This window comes from Athene cunicularia (assembly GCF_003259725.1).
Source record: "Athene cunicularia isolate RWA chromosome Z unlocalized genomic scaffold, athCun1 chrZ_part2, whole genome shotgun sequence".
Classification (NCBI taxonomy): Eukaryota; Metazoa; Chordata; class Aves; order Strigiformes; family Strigidae; genus Athene; species Athene cunicularia.
This window is the reverse complement of record NW_020799143.1, coordinates 22,482,292-22,508,533: the sequence shown is the minus strand read 5'-3', so window position 1 is coordinate 22,508,533 and position 26,242 is coordinate 22,482,292. Positions and strand designations below refer to the sequence as shown.

Sequence of the window (26,242 nt, the reverse complement as noted above, 5' to 3'; positions counted from 1 at the left end):
GCAGTGTTATTAATGGCAATGTGGAGCACTGTAGTTTGCTCTTGATTTTAGTGGTGAACATGAACAGCTTCACATTTTCAGTGTTCAAGATTTTCTTCTTTTCCATCAACCATAGAAAAAGAAGTAACAACTCTTTCAAGAGCATGTTAGCTTAGGAATGACTAAAATGCTGTAGGGAAAGGCAAACTATTGCAGTTATGAGAGGTGGTCTAAGCTAGCATCCCTCAGGATTCTGATTTAATACCACCTGTAACATTGTGGTGCATTTTGTACGTGGAAAAAAATTGCTCCTCAAAACCCCCCCCCCCCCCCCCACTTTCTCATAAAAATGAAGGTTAGACCTAACTTTGCACAGAGGTACTTCAGTAGCATGTTTTTACTTCAGAATTGACCCCTTACTTAAATAAAGTTGTAGGCTTTTTCTCCCTCCTCCTTGTAGATATCTAATGTGTTCAAAGGAACAAGCTATAAAGGACCTTCATTCCAGGTTCTCAGGAAAACATCTGGGCTACCAGACACTTTCTGCATGGGAATACTGCATGAATGAAGACACCTGACTATGGGGACCATAGTAGAGAAGATGAGACAGAACTTCTTCTGTCTGTGGGATTTGGACCTTACAGTCCTCTCCATCGGTGTGTGTGTTCGTGCCTATGTGAAGGGGGACTTCAGAACTAGAACTGACAATTACCCTGATGAAGAAACACATGTAGATTAATAATGTGAGGTCTGCTTTTGTGTGTTTTTGTATCATCTATCCCCTCTGCTAGAGACAGCAACTCTTGATCAGTCCATGGTGTCACAGCCCTGAGTGCACCAACTGTCCTTCACTGCACTGACCAGCCTCTCCGATCTCCACCCTGAGGACCACTACTAAAGCTCAGGCCTGGACTTTCATTCCCTATCTCAGGTCCATTGTAGGTGCTGGTCTGTTTGTCCTGTCTTCTAAATGATCCTGAGACCCAAATTACAGCCTGGTCTTCAGCCCTGTCTCTGGCCCCACCATCTTTTGTTACTGACTGGAGCCCCTGGATGGATCCTTGACCTGATTTATTCCCTTTCCATGCCTGAAGTTGTCAGTGGACCAGTTACCAGCACCTGGTTCTATCTACCCTCATCAGACCTCAAGGAATTGTGTTCACGGTGCAGGCACAACCAGTGCTGCAGTTGCCCTTGATACCTGGTTTAGACCTCTTTGCTGGGCATCTCCAATTTTTTGCTGCTCCTTGACACATGGATTGACAGTGTCACTGTTGAAACCTACAATTTATAATGGAAGCCACTAAATTATATCTTTCTATTACCTTGACTAGTTATTAACCTTCAGTCTTTTGTATCTCTTGTCTCCAAAGACAAATGCCTCCTTCCAATCAGCCATTAACACCTTCTTAAAAATATTATCTCCCTTAATAATAGTGAGATAGCAGTTAATATGTATCTTAACGGTCCTAATGCCATCTGTTTGACATACTGTGACTACAGTGAGACAGAAGCACATTTCAGAGTCCTGGATTGTGGTCTGGATTTGGAGGATTTCCATCTTAATCTAAACGTACCTCAAATTCCATTAACTGTGATTCACAGATTCACAGAAAGTCTGTGTTGGAAGAGATTTCTGCAGATTGTCTAGGGCAGCCTTCTATTGAAAGCAGGGCCTCAGATTATGTTATCTATGGCCCTGTGAAGCTGAGTCTCTGATATTTACAGTGGGGGAAATTCCACCACTTCTCCAGGCAACCTATGGCATCTTCTGTGCAGCCTTGAAAACTGTAATGAAAATGCATCAGGACCTGCCCACCTGTTAACATCATTCTGTTTGGATGGAGTGCTGTGTGGTAGAGGCATTTCACAAAGGCAAGCCAAGAGCATGGTGGTATTTCAGTCTAGGGGGTAACTGATTCAGGTCTATGAAATGCCATCCCACACGTGCTAAACGACCTCAGTTTTCCCAGGAAAAGCTGCTGTCCTAATATTCAGACCCTGAAAAGAATGGTTCATACAGCTAGTTCTACCATTCATAAGCATCAGTATTTCCCACCCCAACCCATGTACTGTGACCATTTCACAAAGCTCCTGTTAAATATACTTTAGAAAAAATGACTGTAATCAATTGGAATATAATTAGGGGAGTCTTTGAGACTCATGCTATACATTTCTTGTACTATCTTTTCTATTTCTAAAATCCAGATGGAAATGGGATAATAAAGTAACACTATTGAGTGCTGAATTAATCTGGGGCAAGTTTCCTTATAATGTCACAGCTCAAATCAAAATTCTTCCTAGTATGTAAAAAAAATTTTTTTTTTTTTCCCATTGAATTTCACATTTGCAAAACAGAAAGCTGAGGTAAAGTTACTCATGGTATTATCATTACTTTGTATCATCTGAAAGCAGTATGAATTTTTTATTCTTGCAGTCAAATCCCATTTTAACCTAATGAAGCTATATGGGATGGAGTGGTAAGGTTTTTTTCATTTAGAGCTCTTTCAGTTCTTGTTCTGCTTAACCTAGTGAACTCTAGTTAATTAAGATGTTCCTATAAACAATTAAGCTTCTTGTAGAATCGTTAAGAAGATATAAAAATTTATGTTGTAATAAAATGATAAAGTGGTTAGCACATCACAGCAATTCATGTGCAGCAGAATAGGTGTTAAAAAAGGCAAGTAAGCAGGTAATGTCACCTAAACATCTTGGAGAATTGTGGATGCATGTTGCAGAAGTCCACTGCTGGTGCCCCATAAATCCATTGGTGATTTGTGCTCTCATGTACCACAGAATTTATCCTGCTCATCTGACCATCAAGCAGCGAGCATCATTCTTTTGCTCCTATCTGAAACTATGCCATGTAGTGAACTTCCTATCACCACCCTTAAGGGGGCAAGATCAGGGGTTTTACCCAAAAATCCAATGTCCAAAAATCCAATGTCCAAAAATCAGCCTCTACTGTGTCTGGAAAGTGGAATTCCAAGGGCGAATTAAAAAATCATTTGGTTTATCACCTTTGCTCCATCTTGCACATAGCAAGTCTATTTTTTCCTTACTGCATTATGTCCTTAAGAAGAGAGGGTAAGACATCATTGACCAAGATACCTCGTAGTGTTTTATCCTATGGTATTGTGTGTACTAAATGGGATGAAGCCTTCTCTGTAAAAGGTAAATTTAGTAATGATGGGCACCATAAAACAGTGTTTTGCACTTTTGTAATACCTTTAGTCTAAACTTCTCTGGGCACTTCACAGCTAGGCAAGGGAGATCATAGCTATAAAAGTGGCCTTATATGTATTTCAGAGTTGTCAATGAGTATCTGACGGTATTAATGTCAGTTCTGTTGGAGTACAAAGTGTGATTAGTAAATCAAAAGTTTTTCAGACAATAAAACATTCACAGTGAGAAAGGGTTTCACTTTGAGATGTGAATACAGGTCAACCCAGCAGAAAAGGGCACTATGCTTTAGAATGGGTCATGATCTGTTTAGGGTTACTAGGCACTGGAGCAACTCTTAGCTGACTGCTTAATGTCTGGACCGCGGTAATCTCACTTGATCACATCCAGGAGCCACTGGCATATTAAACCCAGTGCTCTAAGCCAGTAAAATTGGGGAGAGGGAGAAAGGCCTAATCTTCCCATTATATGTTGAAATGTCCTGGATGTGGCAGGGAAGAGAAAAAAAATTATTGTGAATGAACCCCCAAGGAAATCCAAGGAGGAGTGAGTGTGAACATACGTAAGTTAAAGCTACGTAAGTTAGAGCCTGTGGTTTACTCTCATGGAAAACCTTACTTGACCCCTGAGGATGTCAAATTTGCATGAGGACTAAACTTTTGACCATATGGTTAAGTAGAAGTATCAGCTGAATACAAGGATGGAAAAGGAAGGCTTTCTATTTGATTTTAGGGCAACTAAGCATTATTTCCTTTCTGTCACTTGCATCTTATAAACCTTTGAAACAGTATTATTTGTCTTGGATGCACTAATACTTGGATATTGTCATTTGCTTTTACCTTAGCTTGACTTGCATTCAAGGGTGATCTCAGAGTAACCCAAAGCAAACACTACATCCTACCAGCATGGCGGGCTTTAAAATCAGATACTAGGTCAGAGGACCCACAAGACAATAGAATGCATCTTCCCCATGCTGCATTGGCCACTTTTGGAATCACTGCTGAAGGGAAGCAAAAAGACATGGCATCGGCAGGAGGGGGGCCTTAAAAAAGTGTTTACCATAATGAATGTTAATCAGGTAAAGTTTCTGGAAGCAACTGAGTGATGAAAAATATGCCCCAGCCTTCAGGGTCAAAAGGATGTTAACAGATGGATTAAAATTATTTTGTCAGTGAAAGACAAGAAAATCCAGGCTAGATCTAAAATAGTTTTACTTTAAAAGTCATGAAGAACTAGCCTTTGTTATCAATAAATTGTAGATAATCACTTTCCTAAAAAATCTTTATGTAACTAAAAAAAAAATAAATATGTTCTCAAGTAATTTTAAACCACTTTAAATCATTAAATAAACGGAATAGAACAAAACAAGTATGTTCAGTACACTAAAATTGTCATTATTTTTTATGTCCCATGGAACAACAGAAAAATAACCACTTTACAAGTAAACTGTAACAATAGTATTACATTCCTCCTTTCCTTTTTTAGTATTTATTCTCTATTATCTCCATTCTGAAGTAAAGAACAACATGGCAATTCTGCCAGTTTTTAGGGACTTTCTTAAGATCTGTGATGTGGTTTGGTTTGGTTTGGTTTGGTTTGGTTTGGTTTGGTTTTGTTAGAGATGATTGACTTTACAAATCTGAATTTCTTTCATTTAACTGATTTGGACTGAGGCAAATTTAGGAACCCTGCTGATTTTTATTTCAGAGTAGCACTCCTTTTCCTTCCTGCCTGATTCCCATGCAGCTCACATTTAAAACCTTGTTCCTGAACCAAGTCCTTTCAGCAACTTCAGGCTAAGGGAGAAATGCGATTTCCAAATTTTCACAGCATTCTTCTTTTTCTTTTATTTACTTATTTACATCTGTCCTCCTTTGTTTTGTTCTCACTTCATGTTTCTTATACTTGATCATTTCATTAACTACTGTATGGAAATTCAGAATTCTTAACCTTTCTGAATGAAGAAGTCACAGTCATGTCATGCATCTGACTTTATGACATTCTCCATTTTCTAGTAGAGGTTGTTGTTTACATTGTTAGTCTCATTTATGGCAAGATAGTACATGCATTATATAAATACTGGCAGCAGAAAACTTCCTTCACAAGGTGAAAGTGTAACCCACGTGGCAAGTCTCTGAACATGAGTTTTCACTGGGTGGCTGCTTTAGAACTGAAAAAGAGTAACGAATTTCCCCTATCTGCCAAAATATACCAGTTAATGTTTTCATTAAAACCAAAAGGAACTTAATCTCAGAGTTACTAGAGAAAAGACATGGCCAAGTCTTGGACTGGCAATGGGGCCGTATGTGGCCTCATCATACCTCAGAGAGGTACTACACTCTACTCGAATAAATTTACAGGATACTTCATTTCTTAGAGTAGACTGAACAGCATGAAATTCAACTAGTCCAAGAATGCACAGTATACCAAAAACAACTGAAAAACATGCTGCTGCCGTCTGAGTTTTACCAGTCTGAGGGCAAGACAGAGAACTACTATTTCTAATTTTCTCACCCTCTTTGAAACAAGGTGACAATGATTTCAGACAAACAATAATATTACTATACTGTGAGTTTTTAAAATCACTGTTAAGTCTGAGATACTGAAACTAAAATAAATAGAATGTTGTAAATAATAGCTTTAGTCCACTATGACATATGTCACACTGGCACATCTTTTTAGACAAAATGGTTATGAGAGAGGGCACACTCTATTTCCCATTGATACTGCATTGGCCCTTTTAAGCTGTTGGACTAGGTATAGTAAGAGTATTTCTGCTAGCAGTACAGTAGTTGTTCTGACATCAATGACTAGCATACAAGGAAAAATTCAAAGTCAATGAAATCAACATCTTTTTACTGCAGACTTGCTTAATTTCCTTATAGGCTAAGATACCTCTGCTAGGAGAAGTGGGTGGCAAATAATGTGGTGTTTTTTCATTATTTCCAATAAAGTTTGACTAAGTGATTTTGTGCTAATGCCAGTAAAATGTCATGACTATCTTCATAGTATAGTATGTTACTTTTCATACAACGAAAATAGCAGGAAAGGAAACCAATTCAAGCACTCAAGAAAGTCTTATTATTTTGCAGTGATCTTACTCCTACATTATTTAAATGCCACATAATAGCAATTGCCTGTGTTAAAATAAATTCTTCTTTAAATAACCGACTATTAAGATTTTAATGAGATTTTATTTTTCACCATATGGACTATACAAAGTATGTGAACCATTAAAAAAAAAAAAAAAAGAAGAAGGAAGAACATCTAACTGTTACATGTTTGCCTGCTTGAGACCTAGGAAATGGCTTATTTAATTTAAACCAGTTATTTTTTATTTTAGAAAATAAATCACCACCCAAGCTAACAATATGAAAACTAGGCTTCAGCTGAAAACAAATTAAAACAGTCCAGTTATCTAAATCCCTTAAAATATCCAGAGATTCACACCAACAATAACCAATTTTCCATTATGCACAGCTGTACCACAGAAAGCTGCTATGCTTTACACAGCTTTTGGCTTCAGCCTTAAAAACACTGATGGTAGGATTACCACTGTAGCACAGGGGTGCAGGGTCAAAACTCGATAAACTGAACTTTTGCCAACAGAAACATTTATCTTGCCACAGAAGAACTTCTCTGATGAATCTGTTCACATATTGACAATCCTACTGTTGGCAACTCCAGACAGGAGAGATTGAACTTGTAGGAAACCTTTCCTTTCAAGACATGCACAGATCATTTTAAGTAAGCGAGGAAAAATGGAAGGAAGACAATGGAAGCAGGAAAAAAGAAAACAGGGCAGCAGTAGGAAACAGGCCAGCAGTTGTTCAGTGCAGTAATACTGTGGTGGCAGTATGTCCTTTCCTCCTCACTCCACAAATTCCAACATTTTAAATGGCAGTTATTAACATGAATTAATTCTGCAGAGATTAGTCAAGTACAGCACGAGAAGAATGCAGTTCTAAGCTAGTTTTGATCTTTTCATTTAATTATGATTCTAAATTACCAGAACTGAATGAGCACGGTAATTCCTGTTGGAAACACCTATTCTTTGATAATTACATTCAGTAAAGCACTACATTATGTCTCAAAGACCTGTGTTGAAATTCATTAACAAAAATCAGAAGGAAACCCTTTAATTAAAATAGCAGGAAATACTATTTGCATTCAAGGAACAACTTCAGAAAGTACCATGCTAACGGTTTCACTTCCAAACAGCAACGTGATTTGATTATTTTGAAATCCAGGTGCTACAGTGCAATGAATTGATCAGTCTCCTGAATGCTGCCCTCAAAATCCTGGAAAACAGCTAAGATCAAGAATCAAATCAGATGTATCATAGTTTCCAGGAAGTAATTTATAAGCCTGTGCTTTGAGTATGTATATGAAACATATATCTGACTTGTCTCGCTCTGCCATAAAATGTAAATACTCCAGAAAAATGTACACAGAGTGCACTAAAAAAAAATAAAATCAGAGCATTCTTCACTTGGTGCAGTAGTAAAACAAACACTTTCTAATAACATATAGCTGTATTAAATTTTCTATTTGGAATGTTAAGCACTCAGGTACAGGAGCAGGTGGTATATCCCAAATTATCACTTTCACCTTTCAACTTTCTGGATTTTTAAACCAGTGACATTTCTATTATACATACTGTGGTAATCTCGGATTACTGTCACATATCCTGAGTTTGAATTCAGCCACCTCACAGGGAAGAATTGATCAGGAAAATCTGATCACACTCTTCTAAGATATGCTGGTTAAAAAGAAAATGCAGGATGTCCATATGCCAGAATCTAAGTGCTAGACTCCTAATTACTATTACTCAAAAGGAGGACACCCTGGAAAATAGGTAGACAAGTCTTCCCTATCTGTGGATCGGCAAAACCTCAGATGATTCTACACAAAACCTGAAGCATGCCTGAACTATATAAATTTTGCAAGTTTTAGCAATCCGTCTAAGAAATGTGAGTCCAGTTATACTGTCACTAAAGATATCTTTCTGGGAATTAAGAGGAGCAAAAATAAGCTGTGTCCCTAGAGAATCTATATATAATAAATCTGCAACCAGCTACCAGATTGGTGGTGTTAGGGTGTCTCTAGACAGGCTGTATATACTATTATGCAGTGTCTCAGGACTGCATGGTACCTGTATTTCTGCCTCCCTTTCCATGTATGTGAATGTTTTAAAAACTTCTCAGCTTGTGCTGTTGAATTTGTTGAGCATTCACACTTGCCATATGTCAGCATACTCAGGCACAGATACACACAGACATGAACTAAATAAATAGAGATCAAGTGCATCTTTAGAGGGAAATACTAAGCTTCCACCCAAGGTGTCATCAAAATAAAATAAAATTTATAGAATATAATCCATTGAATGTCTGGCAGAAGTGTGGAATGGAAACCATGCTTGCCAATAGCCTAGACCATGAGAAGAAATCTCCAACACTACTACGTGCATGCAACTCATGCACGGCTTAATCAAGACTGTCAAAGAAAACAAACCCACCAAACACACAAAATAGTAAAGGATAAATAAAATGGAAGGTCTCTCATGATGCCTTTATATAGGCATTCTAATTCACCCTTTCTTTCTTTAGCTATTTAAACATGGGAAGAGTGGTTCAACTCACAGATCATATATGCACACTTTTGTTGATCCATATAGGATACACTAATTTCATTCTGACATCCAAGCTCTGAAAGTTTGACATTGGTATGTTTGAATTTCCACTAGGCTCAGTGACTCGCTGGTTGACCCTTCCCTGTAATGCAAACTCTTGTGCAACCATACTATAAACTTCTTGCCTTTCTGCTAAGCCCTGCTAGAACTACGTTATTTCCTGGAACCTAGAGTATTCTTTTGAGCTGTACATGAGATGTTGAACTCCAGTGGCACTTGGAACTGTTGACAGAATAACAGACACTCACTTTTTCATCCTTCTAGAAATTGCTGTAAAAAAAGTTTGTGCATGCATACACATGAACAAACCCAGAGTGCATGCACATGCGTGTACATATCACTAGAGCACTTAGTATTTAAAGATACTAGGAAGGATGCACAAAATAGAGAAGACAAACCCAAATTGACATTTCTTACCATGTGCCACCCAGCCATGTTTACACTGATCACAGGTTCTCAGGTTAATCTTCCCTGGCTGAAAACATTCACATGTGCAATTCACCAGTGTACAGCGGATGGCCTGGAAAAAGAAACAGAAAAAACATGTTAATGTCCTTCTTTCTTCTTGTACAAATTTGTTGTGAAGGCTAGAATGGTATTTGTACAGAAAAAAAACCAGCCTTCCAACATTCAAAGTATGCTTATTCTTTTAAGTAAAGATTAATTTTCTTTCAAAAACATACATCAGTATCCCTGAGCAATGACAACCAAAATACTTATTCAGTAATAACACAGTCTGTTTTCCCATGAAGATGAACACATTCCTAAAGTCTTTAGAAGAATTGCTCTATTTCCTTTAGGGAAGAAAAAAAAGTGGTAGGATGAAGATTCTGTAGGTGTTCCACAAATTTCCTGGTTTTCATCAACTGCCTGAAGGAAAATGTTACTAGTGGTGTCTTACCATAGCAGCATATCAGCTTGATTAAAATCAAAAGTAAAACGAGGAAACAAAAACATACAAGAAGGAGTAGTATAGGTCTCATTCTCATTCCCCCATAACCCAAAGGTTATTCTCAAGTTTTCTTTTTGGGGTTCACATAAGATATAACTCTGCTACAGAAGGGAGTCATGGACTCAGTGTATTTCCAAAAGAAGATAAAATTATCGAGGAACAAAAATAGGACTGGTTCATAAAACATCACATAACTTTCCTTTGCATCTATTACTTTCTCCAGTATCGAGGCATAGCCCTTTACCTCTTAGTACTTCCTGTTTGTCAAACATCTATCTCTGTTTTGCGAAAGATGAAACTATTTCAAAGCAGTGGTGCTAAAACTCAAGTCCCATGAAAAGATCTAAAATTTGCTTAAATAATGCACCTTATTAATTTCTCATCTCCTTTTAAAATATAATTTTAATAAATACACAGGTTTGGCAGCGGCTAGTTACATCCACAGAAAAGTGAATATAAATTGAGTGAGACTCTTTTTAATGTGTAACAGACATATGTTTTTAAATAGTGTAAAAGATGACCTGTGCACTTCAAACTGCTACTAATAAATTTATGGCATGCATTTAGATGTAAGTTGCATGGAGATTTCTGAGACAAAGAGGCTTATTCTGATCATTCACAGATTAACAATCTACTGTAACTACCAGAGTTGCCAGGAAAAGATATCTCAATAGATTTAGATGCAATCAATGATTACTTGGGGGCTAAGGTGGGGGAAGGGTGATTAGTACCTATGGTCACTGAGATACTGAAGTATTATGAAGGCTCTTGCCTTTTCCAAACAATTAACGTCCCCTTCACACACACACACACCCCTTCCATACCAAAAAAAATCACCTTAACTGTACTGACTTAAAGAAAATTACATTCAGCTTTAGCCTGACTAAGCTAAATTCCTTGGTTGCTGACAATGAAAAAGGTTCAGTTATTTTAAATGTTTTATCTCTTTACTTATTTATCTGCATCAGATGGCAATTTAAAGCCATATTGTATTTCTCTGACAAATGTCTGGTACAAAAATCCCTTCTTCTTCCTATCCTATCTGCTCTTTTACTATCTTTTACTCTCAAAAACCTAGTAGGGAAAAAAAAATACCCTGCTCTATTATGCCTGACACTTCAGGGCCTCAGTCCCAATGTCACCTGTCCAATTACTCATTAGCTAGGGTATAAAACACTGCTGTATGTATGCGTGATTAAAAGAATTAGTAATATGAAATATAAGGGTACCAAGGAAGTGCTGACTGTGCAAGAATAATATATGTGTTTGTGGGTTATGAGAAAAAAATTCTCCTGAAAGGTCCTGTTTCATGTTCAATAGTTTATTGACTCAGTAATATATCAGGTCTCCACTGGTCAGTAACGGTGTTCTTTCTCTAATATGTTCATTAATTAATGAACTCAATAATTAATTGTACTGCAGGAAGAAGGGCTTACAAAATAGTATTCTTATTTTATCATAAAAGTTTTTATCTCATTCACCACCTTTTCTAAATCGCTGCACCAATGTGACAGACATTTGTTGTATTTGATGTTATTTTTTCTTCATGCGTCATTTACAGTATGTGTAACAGGGTAATATAGTGTATATATACATACTAGATGAAACTGTGTCATTTGGTAGAGTTGTTTTATTAACGCTCATCAGCATTTCCATTACAACCCTAACTATTTTTGGCCTAAAGGTTAACAGGTTGCCTGTAAAAATTGGATTCAGCTTGAACTTGAAATACAATGTTCCAGCCTAAGAGTGATTTTATTACGCACATTCAAAAATTATCCATATAGTCATTATAAATTATAAGATGGGGAAAAAAAAAGTTTAGAGGTTTCATGTTTCTTTTCCTCTTCCCTGAGTTAAAGAGAGTCTTGATGGTGTAAAGTGTTGAAGGAGATTAACTAATCAGTAATATTTCTATGCTTTATACATAAAAAAATACATGAAAACTTTTCAGAAACATGAAAATGCCAGGTTGTCCTTCAAATAACTAAATCTGAAAGGTCTTCAAAATGAGCTATGCATTTTACTAGGGTAATATGGATTGGCATGAGAAACTCCAAAGATAGCTAGTATGGCCAAAACATTCAGACTGGCCTTACTTGGCCACTTTTTCTGTAAAGGGTGTATTGATGCCACATTGTGATCTGGTTTCAGTAGTTTCCCATCCCATCACTGAGAATCCCATGCATACTTCTGAGTGATAAGGATAACCCCTCAAGCTGCAAGATGCTCATTTTTGACTAGAAAAACTCATATTCTAGCTCACATTCTGACATGATCCTGTGCAAATTACTTTGATGCCTACATTCCTTAAACAATAACCAGACACAATGATAGTAAAGTGTGTTGTCAGGGTAAATACAACATAAATTTTGAGGCATTCTATAGTGATGGAAGCTATTGAAAATCTTCAGTAGAATTTAGTCTTTATTTCAATGATTCATTTTTCACTTTACTCCATTAATCCAGAATCGCTGTAACTACCTCAGATCACTACAATGTCCAACATTAAACCTGTGTAACTTGGCAGAGATAAGATTCAAGATGCCAGGAATAGTGGGTGTTCCTACACACACAGATGGAACATTAACATGTATTAACACAAAAGAAAGCATTGTCTTTAAAGACCTTCACAATGCAACCAACATATGTATGGAACCTTGCAAGGATATGCATCTGAATTATTAACAGTATCTTTCTACTGGTTTTCAGTAGCATGTAAGTTTGGCATACAAGTTACTGACAGTTTGTGCAACAGGCTCAGGAATGACCCAGAACAGCAGTGGGAGATGAATAAATTCACCTAAGAATCCAAAGCTTCAGTGCAGACCCTCCATTCCCCAGTGGCAGGATTTTAAGGTACAGAGAGGATAAAAGTACAGTAGCTGGTGTGCTTGTAGGTAGCAGTGTGGATTGGTGTAACTGTGGTTGGACATCTGTTACTGCTTAATATGATAGAGGTGGGGAGTAGGGATAATAAAAAGATTCTGGGTGAGGGTGCAGCAGATAAATATTGTAGCCATTGTTCAAACCTGTTAAAAAGTAGGTATAAAAATCCAAGGCTGTAGCAATGCTTAACTTTTGCCAGAAAATGCTTCTGAAAGAGTACTCCTAGGCATTCCAGAAGTTATGCACGGTAATTCTGCCTTGACAACACATTGCTAACAAGTGTATGTAATGCGACTCTGTGTACTACACTGTTCTGTAGGGAAAGAAACAGAAATTTTTCCTCACTGAGGCTTTCCTCAGAAACTCCTCCAAGAAAGAAAGAAAACATGAAGAAATTAAATCAATAACCTTGCATAGCTAGCAGAACAGTAAAATCAGCAGATACAGGCTCCCCCTGTACCAGCCAATAGACAATTGTGTATTTAGATGACAACTTACAGGTTAAAGCCCTTAAGAAAGCAACAAAACATGGTTTTCCACAGCTTCTTGAAAAGTGCCAGTATGTTCTACCATGTCAATGGTCTGCAGATAACAGGAGTTCTCAGACATTTCTATACATCCCTTCCACTGAGTTCCTAACATAACACTCCTTGCATTTCTACCAAAATTACAGTGGCTCTTGTGGACCTATGGAGGAAATGTATTGGATTTCAGTAGAAGAATTTTAAATAGTTTACACAACTGATTCCTTAAATTCTAAAGCAAAGCTACTAAGGTTTAAAAACAAAATACACATATACAGGAATAAATTAATGTTTTTTTAACTGACACTGAAAGATTCAGAAGTATCTTGCTATTCTCTTTGTGATCTTCTTCCTGTAGCATAATGCAGAAAGAAGGGAATTTTGCCTAGTATAAAAGCATGTGGTCTAGTACACCTATGCATAAATTTGTATGGCTAACATTAAAAGATGTTAGACCTGACTTCTGTGGGCTTCCCCCAGACCAAGGATATTCATTTAACATACTTTGGGAGATTTAATGATATCTAATAAGTAAATATTATTCACATATTAATAGGAATAGCCTATAGCAGTAATGGAAAATCAATCTGTCTGGCTGTTTTGCAGAGCTTCCAGGAGATAAAAAGCAATAACCTATCATGAAAGGGATCACAGTACAGTAGAAGGAGGAGAACAAGTAAAGAAGAGATATGATTCTTCCTCTGGAGTTCTTACAAGTGACCATAAAAGGTGGAGGCAGTTTAAAATGATGCAACATTCTGGAGAGATAGATAAGTTTTGCAACTTCCTTTATCCTGAATTTCAATAGTAAATCTAACAGTAATTCTTAATGTAACCTCTGATGAGGCTTCATGAGTCTTGTGGGTTAAATAGTGTCTTACTGAAGTCTCAAGCTACATGCTTCTACACAGTGGGCAGTATTATCAGAGCCTTGCTCTTAATGTCCTTGCCTCATCTTTCTCATGCACAAAAAGGTATTTGAGAAATGTCTCCTATAAAGCCATATATGATATAAGGGGTCCCTGTGCACCTGAATACATAACAGAGTCAAATATACTCACTCTCTGCGTGGAAGTTCCATCTATCTGTCTAGAGCATAGACCATACATTTATCCTACACAGCTCACACAATCTAAATCCACTGTTAACAATCACAGGAGCATGAGGTTTGAGGATGATTTGGTCCAGTGTTTGTGAAATATTTTTAGTGAGACTTCAAATCATCAAACTGATGATTAAGTGCAGTTCCTTACAGCTGCATTAAGATCAGTAAGACTGAATATGTACTCTGCATAAATTTATTTAGTTAGTAATCCTGTACTAGAATCCTGTACTTGTAATCCCATAGAACCTGTACTAGTTTGGATTATATAAAAATCACAGTGCATGAGATTGTAAAGCTCATTTCAAGATAATACATTCCTCCCCAGGGAAACTCACCAAAAAAAAAAAAAAAAAAACTCTAATAAAATTAGAAAAACAGATAGACAGAAATCACTATACCCTTCCTAAGTTAATTTCCAAAGTATATTTTCACTTCTAAAAAAGAAAGAAAATTGGGGTGGAAGTGCTTGCCGTACTTTTTACAGAATGAAGTATTTTTGTCTCTGCAGACAGACCTAATGTCTCCACCATGTAATTCTGGTATAAAAAGTATAATTTTAAATTTACCTATAATTTTTATATGGGTAATTCTGCAGCCAGAACACTGGATAGAAAGAGGGGGAATGCCTCAATTCTGATCTTGGGTCTGCAACTCCCACTGATGCACTGTGTGGCGCTGGTTATGTCACTCAACCACTCCATTTCTAACTGCCTAATCTGCAAAAACTGGGTAACGATATTACTTGCGATTTTCAGACATGAGACTAATGAACTGCTCCCACAACACAGTAAAGTATGAGGACAGAAGGTAATGTAGAAGCATGAAACATTACTATTTTCCGTTGGCACAAAAATTTTAACACATTTTTTAAAATTATACAACTTTAGGTTGGTTTGCCATTAGCAAATGAGTCATTTTAAACACAGGAATCACCTAGAGAAATTAACCTTAATTGATAGATGATCATTTTTAACTTCAATTCCTAATAGCCTAATAATGCATTGTCCAAAACAAAAAACTGTAAGGGGAATATACTTTGCATTTGAATGGTCTTAAACATCCATGCAATGCAAGGAGGTTTCTGATCTCTCTGCTGTTCAGAGATACCCAAGTATCTTCTGAATAGTTCACTGCATTGCAGTATTTTATTAGCAATTTCACATCACGCTATATTAGTATTGTTTCTTACTTAAATTTATTTTCGGTAATACAATTTGAAAGGCACAAATATTGTTATATTTCTCTGTGGCATTCAAAAAAACCAGTACTAATACAACATGATGGGTGCTAAGGACAACCTAGCGTTTAAGCATTTTAGAAAACCATTTTCAACTCTTCTTGAGAAAGAGCTGGTAAATGAATGGGGAGTAAGAAAAGAAGGAAAAATAGTAACATTTGTAATGTTGCATTTAAGTTAGAAATCACTTTCGATTCTACCCTAGATTCTTCAAAAAGTGGAAACCTATGTGAAGGAATGCTACCTAGACTTTCCTAGAGAAAAAAAAAAAAAAAAAAAAAAAAAAAAAAAAAATTTTTTCAGGAACTTTCTGTAGGCCCCATTCATCCTGATTCTACACATTCAACTCACAGTGTTGCTAACAGGATATTCTACAAAGACTGCAGGTACTATATCACCCTATGTTTCTATAACATGTAAAACTAGCCTGAGGTTCCCAGGCATCAAAGGCAAAGTTGCTTTCACTGAAAAAATTAAGACTGACAAGTGTTTCTTTGCTTAAAATTCAAAGAAAAACACATGGTTGATTTAAGAATGAGATTCCCTGTGCCTGAAAGCATGTTAGCAAAAGTAGACATTTGTACTTGTAGATGAAAACTAGATTCATGTTATGAAACCAGCAGTGTCAGTCACTGGAGCTTAGCCACACACTTTGTCAAGGCAATGGTCAGTGCTGGATAGGAACCCAACAAGACCAATTGACACACCTGCAAAAAGCCTCACATACCCTCCTCTACCCATGACTAGAGATTCACACTGCTAGCTCCACCCAGCTCCTCACCAAATACACACAACTACGGTATCCTTGAGAGACCAAGGCAAGTTGCTTCCACTGGTTTTACTGCCCTGCCCACCCTGAACCAATCATTTACTCCACTCTGGTGAGATCCCACCTGGAGTACTGCATCCAGCTCCGGAGTCCCCAGCACATGGACCTGTTGGAGTGGGTCCAGAGGAGGGCCATACATGGTGATAGGGATCAGATTCTCCCTATGAAGACAGACTGACAGTTGGAGTGGTTCAGCCTGAAGAAGAGAAGGCTCTGGGAAGAACTTATAGTGGCCTTTCAGTACTTAAAAGGGACCTACAGGAAAGATGGGGACAGAATTTTTAGCAGGGCCTGTAGTGATAACACAAGGGACAATGCTTTTAAACTGAAAGAGAGTAGATTCAGACTACATAGAGGGAAGAAATTTTTTACAATGAAGGTGGTAAAACAATGGAGCAGGTTGCCCAGAGAGGTTGACTCAGCTCTGGAAACATTTGAGGTCAGGTTGGACGCATGAGTAACCTGATCTAGTTGAAGATGTCCCTGATAATTGTAGGGGAGTTGAACTAGATGACCTTCAAAGGTCCCTTCCAACTCAAACCATTTTGTGGTTCTATGATTCTGTGTTTATGAACTGAACAACTGAATGGTTTACTATTTCTACACCATCCCTGCACGCAACATTATTGTTTTTATATGAAAAGGAAAAATCGTTCCCCAAATTAAAAATTTAAATTTTATTTACCATTGCTGGTAAAACCATCTTTATTTCTATAAACCTTACTGACACCTCTGCAGGGGGAAAAAAAAAAGTCTCTGCTGGCAACTGTAAGTATACTGAGATTCCCATTCTGTGATATCAACCTTGCTATTCACAACAGACTTCCATTTCCTTACAGCAAATCTTTTCAGAAGAAATTATGTAAACCAATAACATTTGAAACTCGTGACGTAAAAATTAAAACTAAATAAAGCATGCCCCAAAAATAAATTTTTCCTGGTGTGTCATAAGAAAGACACTGAGCCTGTGGATGTAGCATGCATGTGGAAGGAAACAATCAACATACTTTTGTCACATTACATGGACTATTGGATCAGTAATCCAAAAAAGAAGATTTTATCAATAGAATATAATTGGTTCAGAAAGAGTTATTTAAATCTATTAAACAAATATCACATCTTTTAAATCTAATTTATATCCATGTATTGTTTCTCTACAAATTAATCAGAAGATGATGAGATCATTTAAAGTCTTAAAGATCATCAGATAAATAACTCATGTTCTCAAGACTAGTTTCATTTGGTCTTGATCAGTTACTTGTTTTACTTTACAGTAAAAAATACTAGTGAAAACATACAAATATGCAAAATATCATCTGTATCAAATAAATAAGGAAGCTTATTAGAAAAACATAAATGTCCACACAAAACTATCAGTAGTCAGATTTTTTTTATTTTCTACCTTTTTCTTCTGTAAATCAAAAGAATATGCAAAATCTGATTTAAACAAACTAAAATATGGCATGGTTCCTGGAATGGGTATTTCTCTTCATTTATTCAGAAAATCTCCTTAAAAATGCCACAAATACATTGTTTATTGTCTAATCTGCTTTTCAGGAAGACTCACTTTTCAGGCTTTTGTTTACCTTCTCAGATGTTACTACTGTCTGGATTCTAAATGATGGGCTTTCAATCTGGCCAAAACAATTGTCATGGTTTAAACCTAGTCAGCAGCCAAACAGGACACAGCTGCTTGCTCACTGTCCCCAGCCCCAGGGGATGGGGGAGTGCATTGGGGGGATAAAGGTAAGGAGACTCATAGGATGACAGAAAAACAATTTAATAATTTAAATAAAATAAAATTAAAATAATAGTTATAATAGCGATAGTAATAACAGAATATACAAATGAATGATGCACAGTGTCATTGCTCACCACACACCGACTGATACCCATCCTGTTCCCAGCTAGCAGTCCCAGAAAAGAGAAAAATCCTGAAACCACAATCCTGGAAGAGCAGAGTGAGCTTCCCTGCCAGTCCTCACCTATATACTAATCATGACATTTCATGATATGGAATATTTCATTGGCCAGTTTGGGTCCGGCGCTCTGGCCACGCTACCTCCCAGCTTCTTGTACACCTGTGCATGGGCAGGGCACAGGAAATTTGAAAGTCCTTGACTTCTTAGCAACTAAAAACATCAGTACCTTATCAACACTTTTCTTGTATCAAATCTCATACTGAATCCAAGTCACAGCACTATTCTAGCTACTAAGAAGAAAAATCAGCTCTATTCCAGCTGAAACCAGGATAAAAATACATGGATTTAGACTGCACTGTACTGCATTTTAGCCAGTGAGGATAATTTTGAGTTGTATAGAAGTTACATGAAAAAGTTACAATGAAAGATTTTATTGTTTTGAAAATAAGTGCACTGAATTAAAATTTATTAGAAAAGTTTGAATATTTTCTAAAAAGAAAATAATATTTTCTATCTCATCAATACTCTATACTATGTACCATGTTTTTAAGTTATAACCTAAAGCAATAACTTCTTATTTAAATTAATTAGAGACAAAATCTTTCCCTGTTCCTTCAGTGGCCAACTCTCTGTCAACCACAAACCTGATACTGTAAGCAAGTAAGAACAGACCACACAATCTTTTTTATTTTTCCTTCCCTCAAAATGCCAGATAAACGGTGAAAATTTTTCTCAACATTAGATAATGTTGTTCACTAAATATGTATTTCTTTTATTCATTTATCTTCTGAATTTTGCTGTTTCAGTACTTCCTAAAAACAAAGACATGTAATTTTTGCACAAAGGTTTGCTAACATATCCCTTACCCCTATCAGCTTATGCATGAGAGAGAAGAATTCCAGTACGTGTGAAATAGATAAAATGTTTTCCCTTGGCCAGAACGGAGCATGATTTTTTATATATATATATATATATATATATATATAACCACTTATTGAGAGAGAGAGGAAAAGCAAGAAAAATAAAAAAAAGCAAAAGAAAGGACAGAAAACAAAGAAAGAAAAAGGGGGGAAAAAAGAAAAAAAAATGTTATTGGTTTTCTCAGAAGGATTTTCTTTTATACATAGCTTTATCCTATAATTTTGTCCCTGTTGGGCACATTGCCTAAATTTAAACACAAACAGTCAAGCAATGAAGAAACATTACCACATTTACTGTGAACAAAAACTCCCAGTTGTACAGTGAAATTTTAATACATTTCAACTTATCTCTTTTACTAATGGGGTGAGTACAAACCCTGCAGGAATTCGCTCTGCAAACTGGTAATTACAGTAGACTCACTTTTTTATAATGCATATGTATAGTCAGACAGAAGAACCATAGCTGCCCTTTTGATGTAGGTTACAATAAGAATGTTTAAAAAAAATTATGAAAATCTACAGCAATTCTAAAGGAAAGCATTATTTCCTGGGAAGTTGTCCTTTAGCTATACTCAAGAACAAAAATATACATAATACAATATAATATACATATATTTATTTGCTTTTATAAACTAAAGCACAGGCTTTATCAGCCTGTTCTTTTTATTCAAGCAGGGTTTTTTTCCCAATGTACAGAATAAATCTGCCCCTACTGGTATAAAGCTGGAGTTTCCATCCTACGATCTCATGTATGAGCTCAGAAAAATATTTTTTTTTTCTCCCAGGCCTCCTCCTCTCCACAACCTTCAAATTTAAATAGTTTTGATCTTCAAACTTATGTCTCATTAAATCATTACAACCCATATTTAAAAGCACTATTTCAACTGCACAGATTTACAACATACAATGTCCAACTCAGCTAAGATAGGACAATCAGTGTCTGGCAGAACATGTTTGAAGTGTACACAAAGACAGATTTAATTTTATCCAAGGAGGGATTGAAATCAAAGGAAAATCTACTGCCACTGTCATACATAGGGACAATATTTATCTTTAATATAAAAACAACAAGACAGAGCTGTAAGTTAACTAAAAAAAGAACCACATATAAGACAAGTAAGGGCCTGCAAAAAAAAAAAAAAAACCAATCTACATTTCCAGGTCTTTTACGGTCTACACCTTTTTTTTTTAAATGCCTATCAACCATACCACTTGATTCTGCAAATACTCGCATTGCCACTATTTACACATACTCATATTTATACACTTCTCTTTAAGGGTAGAAAAAATTACTCTCACACATTTCAATAAATAATTAAATCGTTGTGTCCTCTAGCTACAATACACAAAAAAATTGTATAAAAATTCCAGATTGTGAAGTTCCTGTAAATGGCCACATCTTCCAAACTGCCAGAAGAGCAAGCTATATATTTAGCAATTAATTTGAAAACTGGTATGTCAATACAGTTTACATTTACCTAGCATCTCTTTGAGTCAACGGCTTAATTTTCATCAGTTTGCAACACCCAGCTTGATAGAAACAAAATCTGTCTCTGTTAAGCATCTCTTGCATGTTCTGTTGGTTGGACAGTAGCATGAAACATTTGGAAGTTTCTTTTACTATGGAATAGCATGTTCACAGTTCAAAACAGTCACAGGTATACCCTCAGGCTTCATTTTCCATGCAGAGAATATGGTGTTAAGTCAGTGACAATGATTAGTTTTAATCACCAATGGGGAATCAATGGCCAAATGAAAACTAAAAACAGCGATGGGGAAGATCTCTCTTGTAAGACCTTGAAATCAGCTTTCCATAGAGGCGATATTAGAAATCTTAGAATTTTATGAGAGTTTAAAATTTTCATGTCCCTCATTGCTGGGCACTAGCTCTCTCACAGATGTAGGTCTCTTCTCCAGAGTTGGCTGGTTTTAGCAATGAAATTATTTCATTAAAAAGTGAGTTTTAATACTGTGGAATCTTTCACACTTTTTTTTTTTTTTTTTAACAAATTTGAAGAGGCTCCTCATTCAGAATTAGGAGGTTTGGTACAATATGGGCATCAGGCTGGGGAAGAGTGCTACACTAGGGCTACTAACAAAAGGCACTGCACTTAATGTGTGTATATGTGATAAGTATTTTACTCATTCCTACCTGAAAGTGAAATCTACAAAATGCTAGGAGGAAATAGAGTGAAAAATATGTGTGCCAGCAGGTCTACAAGTGTAAACATTTCTCAGAGTAACAAAATTCATTTTCACAGAATAGAAGATAAATCCTGTATCACTTATGGCTCTGGTTGATGCAAGATTTAGGATTATGCTTAGTCAGCAAATCTCTGTTGAAAGCATATGGGAGGTAACACAAACTCATCCCCTGAAATTGCCTTCACCACTGTGAATCATAATTAAGGTAACAACCTTGTCACAGTGGTTTCTGTCTGTCTCAGGGTGGTCAGAGGAGATATGCAGAAGCTGAGTATGGATTTCCCAATGCATATGCTGTGATAAAATTTCACTGAATTTCTAGATTTCAGAACCAGTGTGGGGATAAACAGAGAAAATATATCCCGGACTAAGACTCTTTTTGGGTAGAAGGCACAAGATCTGACTAGATTCTAAGTGGGAGAATGGTTGCTGCAAGGAATATGCAGCTATGGGGCCGTTTTCCTCTTCCTGTTACCACTCTCATTTAATTCCCAAGAATTCACAGAAAAAGAAACTCAATCAACCTGAAAAAGAAACAGCTCCCTCTTATGTGTTGTCATATGCAAAAGTGAAATGCCTATTTTTAATTAAAAAAAAAAAAAAAAAAAAGATACATCAGTTGTACTAAATGGCTGTAAAAAGACTATGTGAGACAATTGGGTATAAAGGCTTTACCTAACAAAAGCATTCCAGGTCATTGACAGTGACCCTCATTATTTATTTCTTGACACTTTTTAGTGCTCATTTCAATTTAGGACTCAGTTTGGGAAAGCGTACAGAACCTTCAATACTTGCAAAGGTTCTATGGATCTTGATGTTAAGTAACTTTTTTCTTCCTTGTTACTCCTTATTTTTATAATGTTATGTGTAACATTTGATCACACATGGGCAGAAAATAAAGAAAACTTATCAGAACTAAGGTGGCTGCAGTTTAAGGAGATAGTCCTCAGTGTGACCTGAGACAACAAAATGGAAATGCCTGACAGTGAAGCTAGACAGATTTTATGTTGGCTGTACACCTCCATGCTGAATGCATGTGTTACTTTTATAAACAATTAATGTTATTGCAAAACCTAGAAGAAATCCAGTGGCTTGCAATGTATATCTCAAACCCTGTTTGAAATGATGACTTTTTAAAATAATCTCTGCTTCAAGGGAGAATGAATAACTTTAAACTGAGAGATGTAGAAGTACTTCAAAACCTGTTGAGTCCAGCTGAGTACTGTGCTTGCTGGGATGAAAGTGATGTTCCCACTGTCGCTCCTTCATGTCTGCCCAAGAATTTAGACACAAGCAATCATGTCTATCACAGACACTGCACCAGAATGACCCTGAGCACCTGCTCTTCAGTGAGCAGCATCGATGAGGAAGGAAGACAGAGGGGATGCAGCATTGGAAGGAGAAGAGAAACTGTTCCATTCTTTTCTATGTATTTGTTTAACTGATGGCTGTCTGAAAATTCTGTATTGTTTAAAATACAAGAAGCAGTAAACAAGAAGAAAACAATTTTTAAGCACCATACCGGGAGAAGACCAACAAAGCATGGGAAGCTTACCACACAGTAGTGTTGCTTTTTACATGTGTCACTAGTCCTATAAATATCACTGTCCCCTGTGGTATACCTGCATATTTATTGTTAGGTTAGGTAAGAAATGTTAAGTGAAGCTATCATTTCTAGAGGTTTACACAATGTGCATTCATTTGTACAATGTTCTGAGATTAAGACTTCCATGTAATCAAATTGCTGTTTATACATTTGTGGTGGACTGTAGCCAGCCTGTTAACGCAGTTTCTGTCACAGTAACTTGCCCTGAGCAACAAATTTAAAGCAGGCAGTCAAGAGATGCTGTATTTCTTGCTTCTAACCTTATGAATTTAGTACTATTGTCTTGCATAATTCCCAGCAATTGTAGCTGAATTGGGCCAAATGATCACCAAACTGGTTTTTGAAAGATCAATATGCCCTTTTCTGGTTTTGCATGTAAGGGGGGAGGTGGTGGTGGTGGTGGTGCAAAACAAAAGGTGATTCCTGAGGAAAGCCAACAGGAATTCTGGCATTCAAATACAGAATCAGCTTTTCTCCTAATCTCTTATTATATAATAGCTTATTTTCATCTACATGTATTTATTTAAAAACAGTCAAGGAGAACTCAGATGCTATACTGCACCCAATGGAAAACCCTCAGTCTAACAACAAAATTTGGTTTTGTTTAGATTTCCCATTGTTTTTGGTTTTATTCAGTGACAGGAGTGATCACTGGTCTGGCTTCAATACTATCCACTTCCCTCACACTACTACCTTGAAATGCATACTATAATATTATCTCTGGACCCTGAAGTCTAGCTTATCCACAGATACGAGACAGACTAGGCAATGGTAGTTAAAATTTTGCTGTAACAACCTGCTGCTGTATCTCAGAGCTGGAATAACGAAAGTCATACTCCCAGTGTACTCAAACTCAAAATTCAGCAGAAAGCGCAGGTAAAGGACACCAACTAATGGGGAACAATTTCTATTTTTTTTTAAAAAAGAAAAAAAAAATTACTAAATAAAACTCATCCATTCAGACTCATGTATTTAACAGAGGACTACAACAGCTATACTGATGTCCCAGGAACAATCAATCAGGCCACTCCATTCAGAGGAATGTATTCTAATATGCTGCACTAAAATAACAGCAATTTTTGCCACTTGGAAGCCTGCACTGTATTTGAACCCATTTAAATTCTAGATTATTTCGACACCAGGAATAAACACCATGCTCATTTTTATCTTGTATTTATCAGATCCTGACTGCCCATTTTGATTTGCCACTTTAAAAATCAAGCAACACACATTCTCAAAGAAGTCAACTGAAAGCATCTAGTGCATTCCCAGAATCTTTTATAAGGTCTCTCCCAACTTTATCTAGAGGAATACGATGTTCAGTGCATGTTTAAAATTTCTTTCATTTTGCCTTCTGCCAAAGTGGTGTTAGATCACACTAAGTCTAGCATCAGCTACAGTAATCCTGCTGCTACTCAGTACATAAAGTGCTAAACGTGGGTTCTGCAAACAGGAATGTTCTCAGTCCCTATACAAAGACCAGTCTGCAGGCTTTAATTCAACATGCATACTTATGTGCACATCCTGTGCTTGTGCTAAGGCCTGTGTATATTCCTGTCATAGCACCCAGCAGTTTATTACAGCACAAAACCTACTTTGGCTACCATTTAACATGCAAATGCTTTGCAGCAAATACTTACACAGTGCACATCTGTAGAAAAAGCAAACCAGGCTGATAGAAAGTGAAATGGCTTGGTGTGTGCAACACACTGGCCAAGAGCCTCTTCCTATTGCAATCAAAAGAAGTGTTGTCCTGTTTCACTGAAGGCAGAATAGGCCTGTCACTGTCATAAAGCTGTGAATAAAACCTAAGAGCCTAACATAGTAACCTGGAAGTCTGTCAGTAACAATTTTAACAATTTCCCTTCCCCCCCCAAGTTATAAAATTGAGAGGATTATTTTATCAGGATGCCATTTCTAAACCATATGCGCTTTCTAGCATACTTCAAATGTATCAGCCCTCTCGGGTACAGTTTAAAGATATCAGAATAGCTGTCTAACAGTTGGGATCAAATTCCACTGTCAGTTTACATTCTGATGCTTGTATGGCAGTAGGACTGCACAGGGACACTTAAGCCTGTGGTACCCATAGCAGGTACGAATGGCACTCCTCATTCACAGGCATTGCTATAGTGTCCTTCCTCCCTAGACAAATTCAGCAGCAGCCCTGATGAGAGCTTCCAGACAGGCTCTTACTGCGACCCTCACAGTTGAAGTCCCCGCTTTCATCTACCTCCACATATGTGCATGTCATCAGCAGCTGTACAGTAAACGCCTGTCTGTGTGCAGGAAGAGTTAAATCAGCACACTCAGCCCTTAATTGCAACTTTTTTTCTCCTGTGGGACAAAAGCACACGCCAGATGGAATGGGTTCCGCCATCTAGACCTCAGGGTCTAAGTGATGAACGACACTAGCATAAAACAAGCATGCACATACAGAGAGGCCTAAATTCAGCTCCAAGAAACTCATGTGTCACCTCATTACAGCCAGTGGATTTCCATGATGAAAAGTTCAAGTCACAATGAGATAAATGGAAGAATTTTCTCTCATTTTTGTGACTTCCATCAGGTCATAATTAAAAGCAACATTTAGCCTAGCACAAATTAGTGATTGGTAAAACCAAGATGCAACCACAAGCACAGACTCTTCTCCACGGCACTTACCACCTGATCCTCTTTGGTGTGAAAACTGGTTCTGGAAATTGCATAAAAGCTGCCCTTCTGGTAAGACTTCCAGAGTTTTCTGGTAAAAACTCTGCCAGACACACCACAAAAACAGACTCTGTTACAGTATGTTGATAAGTCTGTTTCCACTCCTAGGAAAAGCCAGATGTTGCAGAGGTGTGTGATGGTAATTTCTAAACCAAAAATATTTTAAAACCCCAGAATAGTTGTGGTTAGTTTGAGTTTAAGGATCAAATTCAGGTCAGTTACACTTCATCCAGACTGATTCACTTCTCCCTATTATTATTTGATTGCTGACAATGTGCTTGCTGCTGTGAAATCCTCAAAAGGAGTTTAACTTCAGGAGTTCCAATGCAGATACAGAGGAACAAGATGTACCAAGTAGCTAAGAAGGGAGACAACCTCATGGAATTACTTTTTCTTACCTTTCTAAAAATATAGTAAGAATCTTAATCAGGAAACAAAATTCAAGCTCTCACAAAACAGAAAATGGACATTCTTTATCAATTCATCT

At 36.9% G+C, this 26,242-nt stretch overlaps 1 protein-coding gene across 1 annotated transcript in view; it reads right to left on the bottom strand.

Moving 5' to 3' along the window:
- BNC2 (basonuclin 2) overlaps positions 1-26,242 on the bottom strand; it is a 300,552-nt gene that overhangs the window by 80,699 nt on the left and 193,611 nt on the right. The window contains exon 3 of the mRNA XM_026866323.1: positions 9,272-9,374. Coding sequence (XP_026722124.1) covers positions 9,272-9,374 — 103 coding nt within the window. The remainder of the gene's footprint in view (positions 1-9,271; positions 9,375-26,242) is intronic.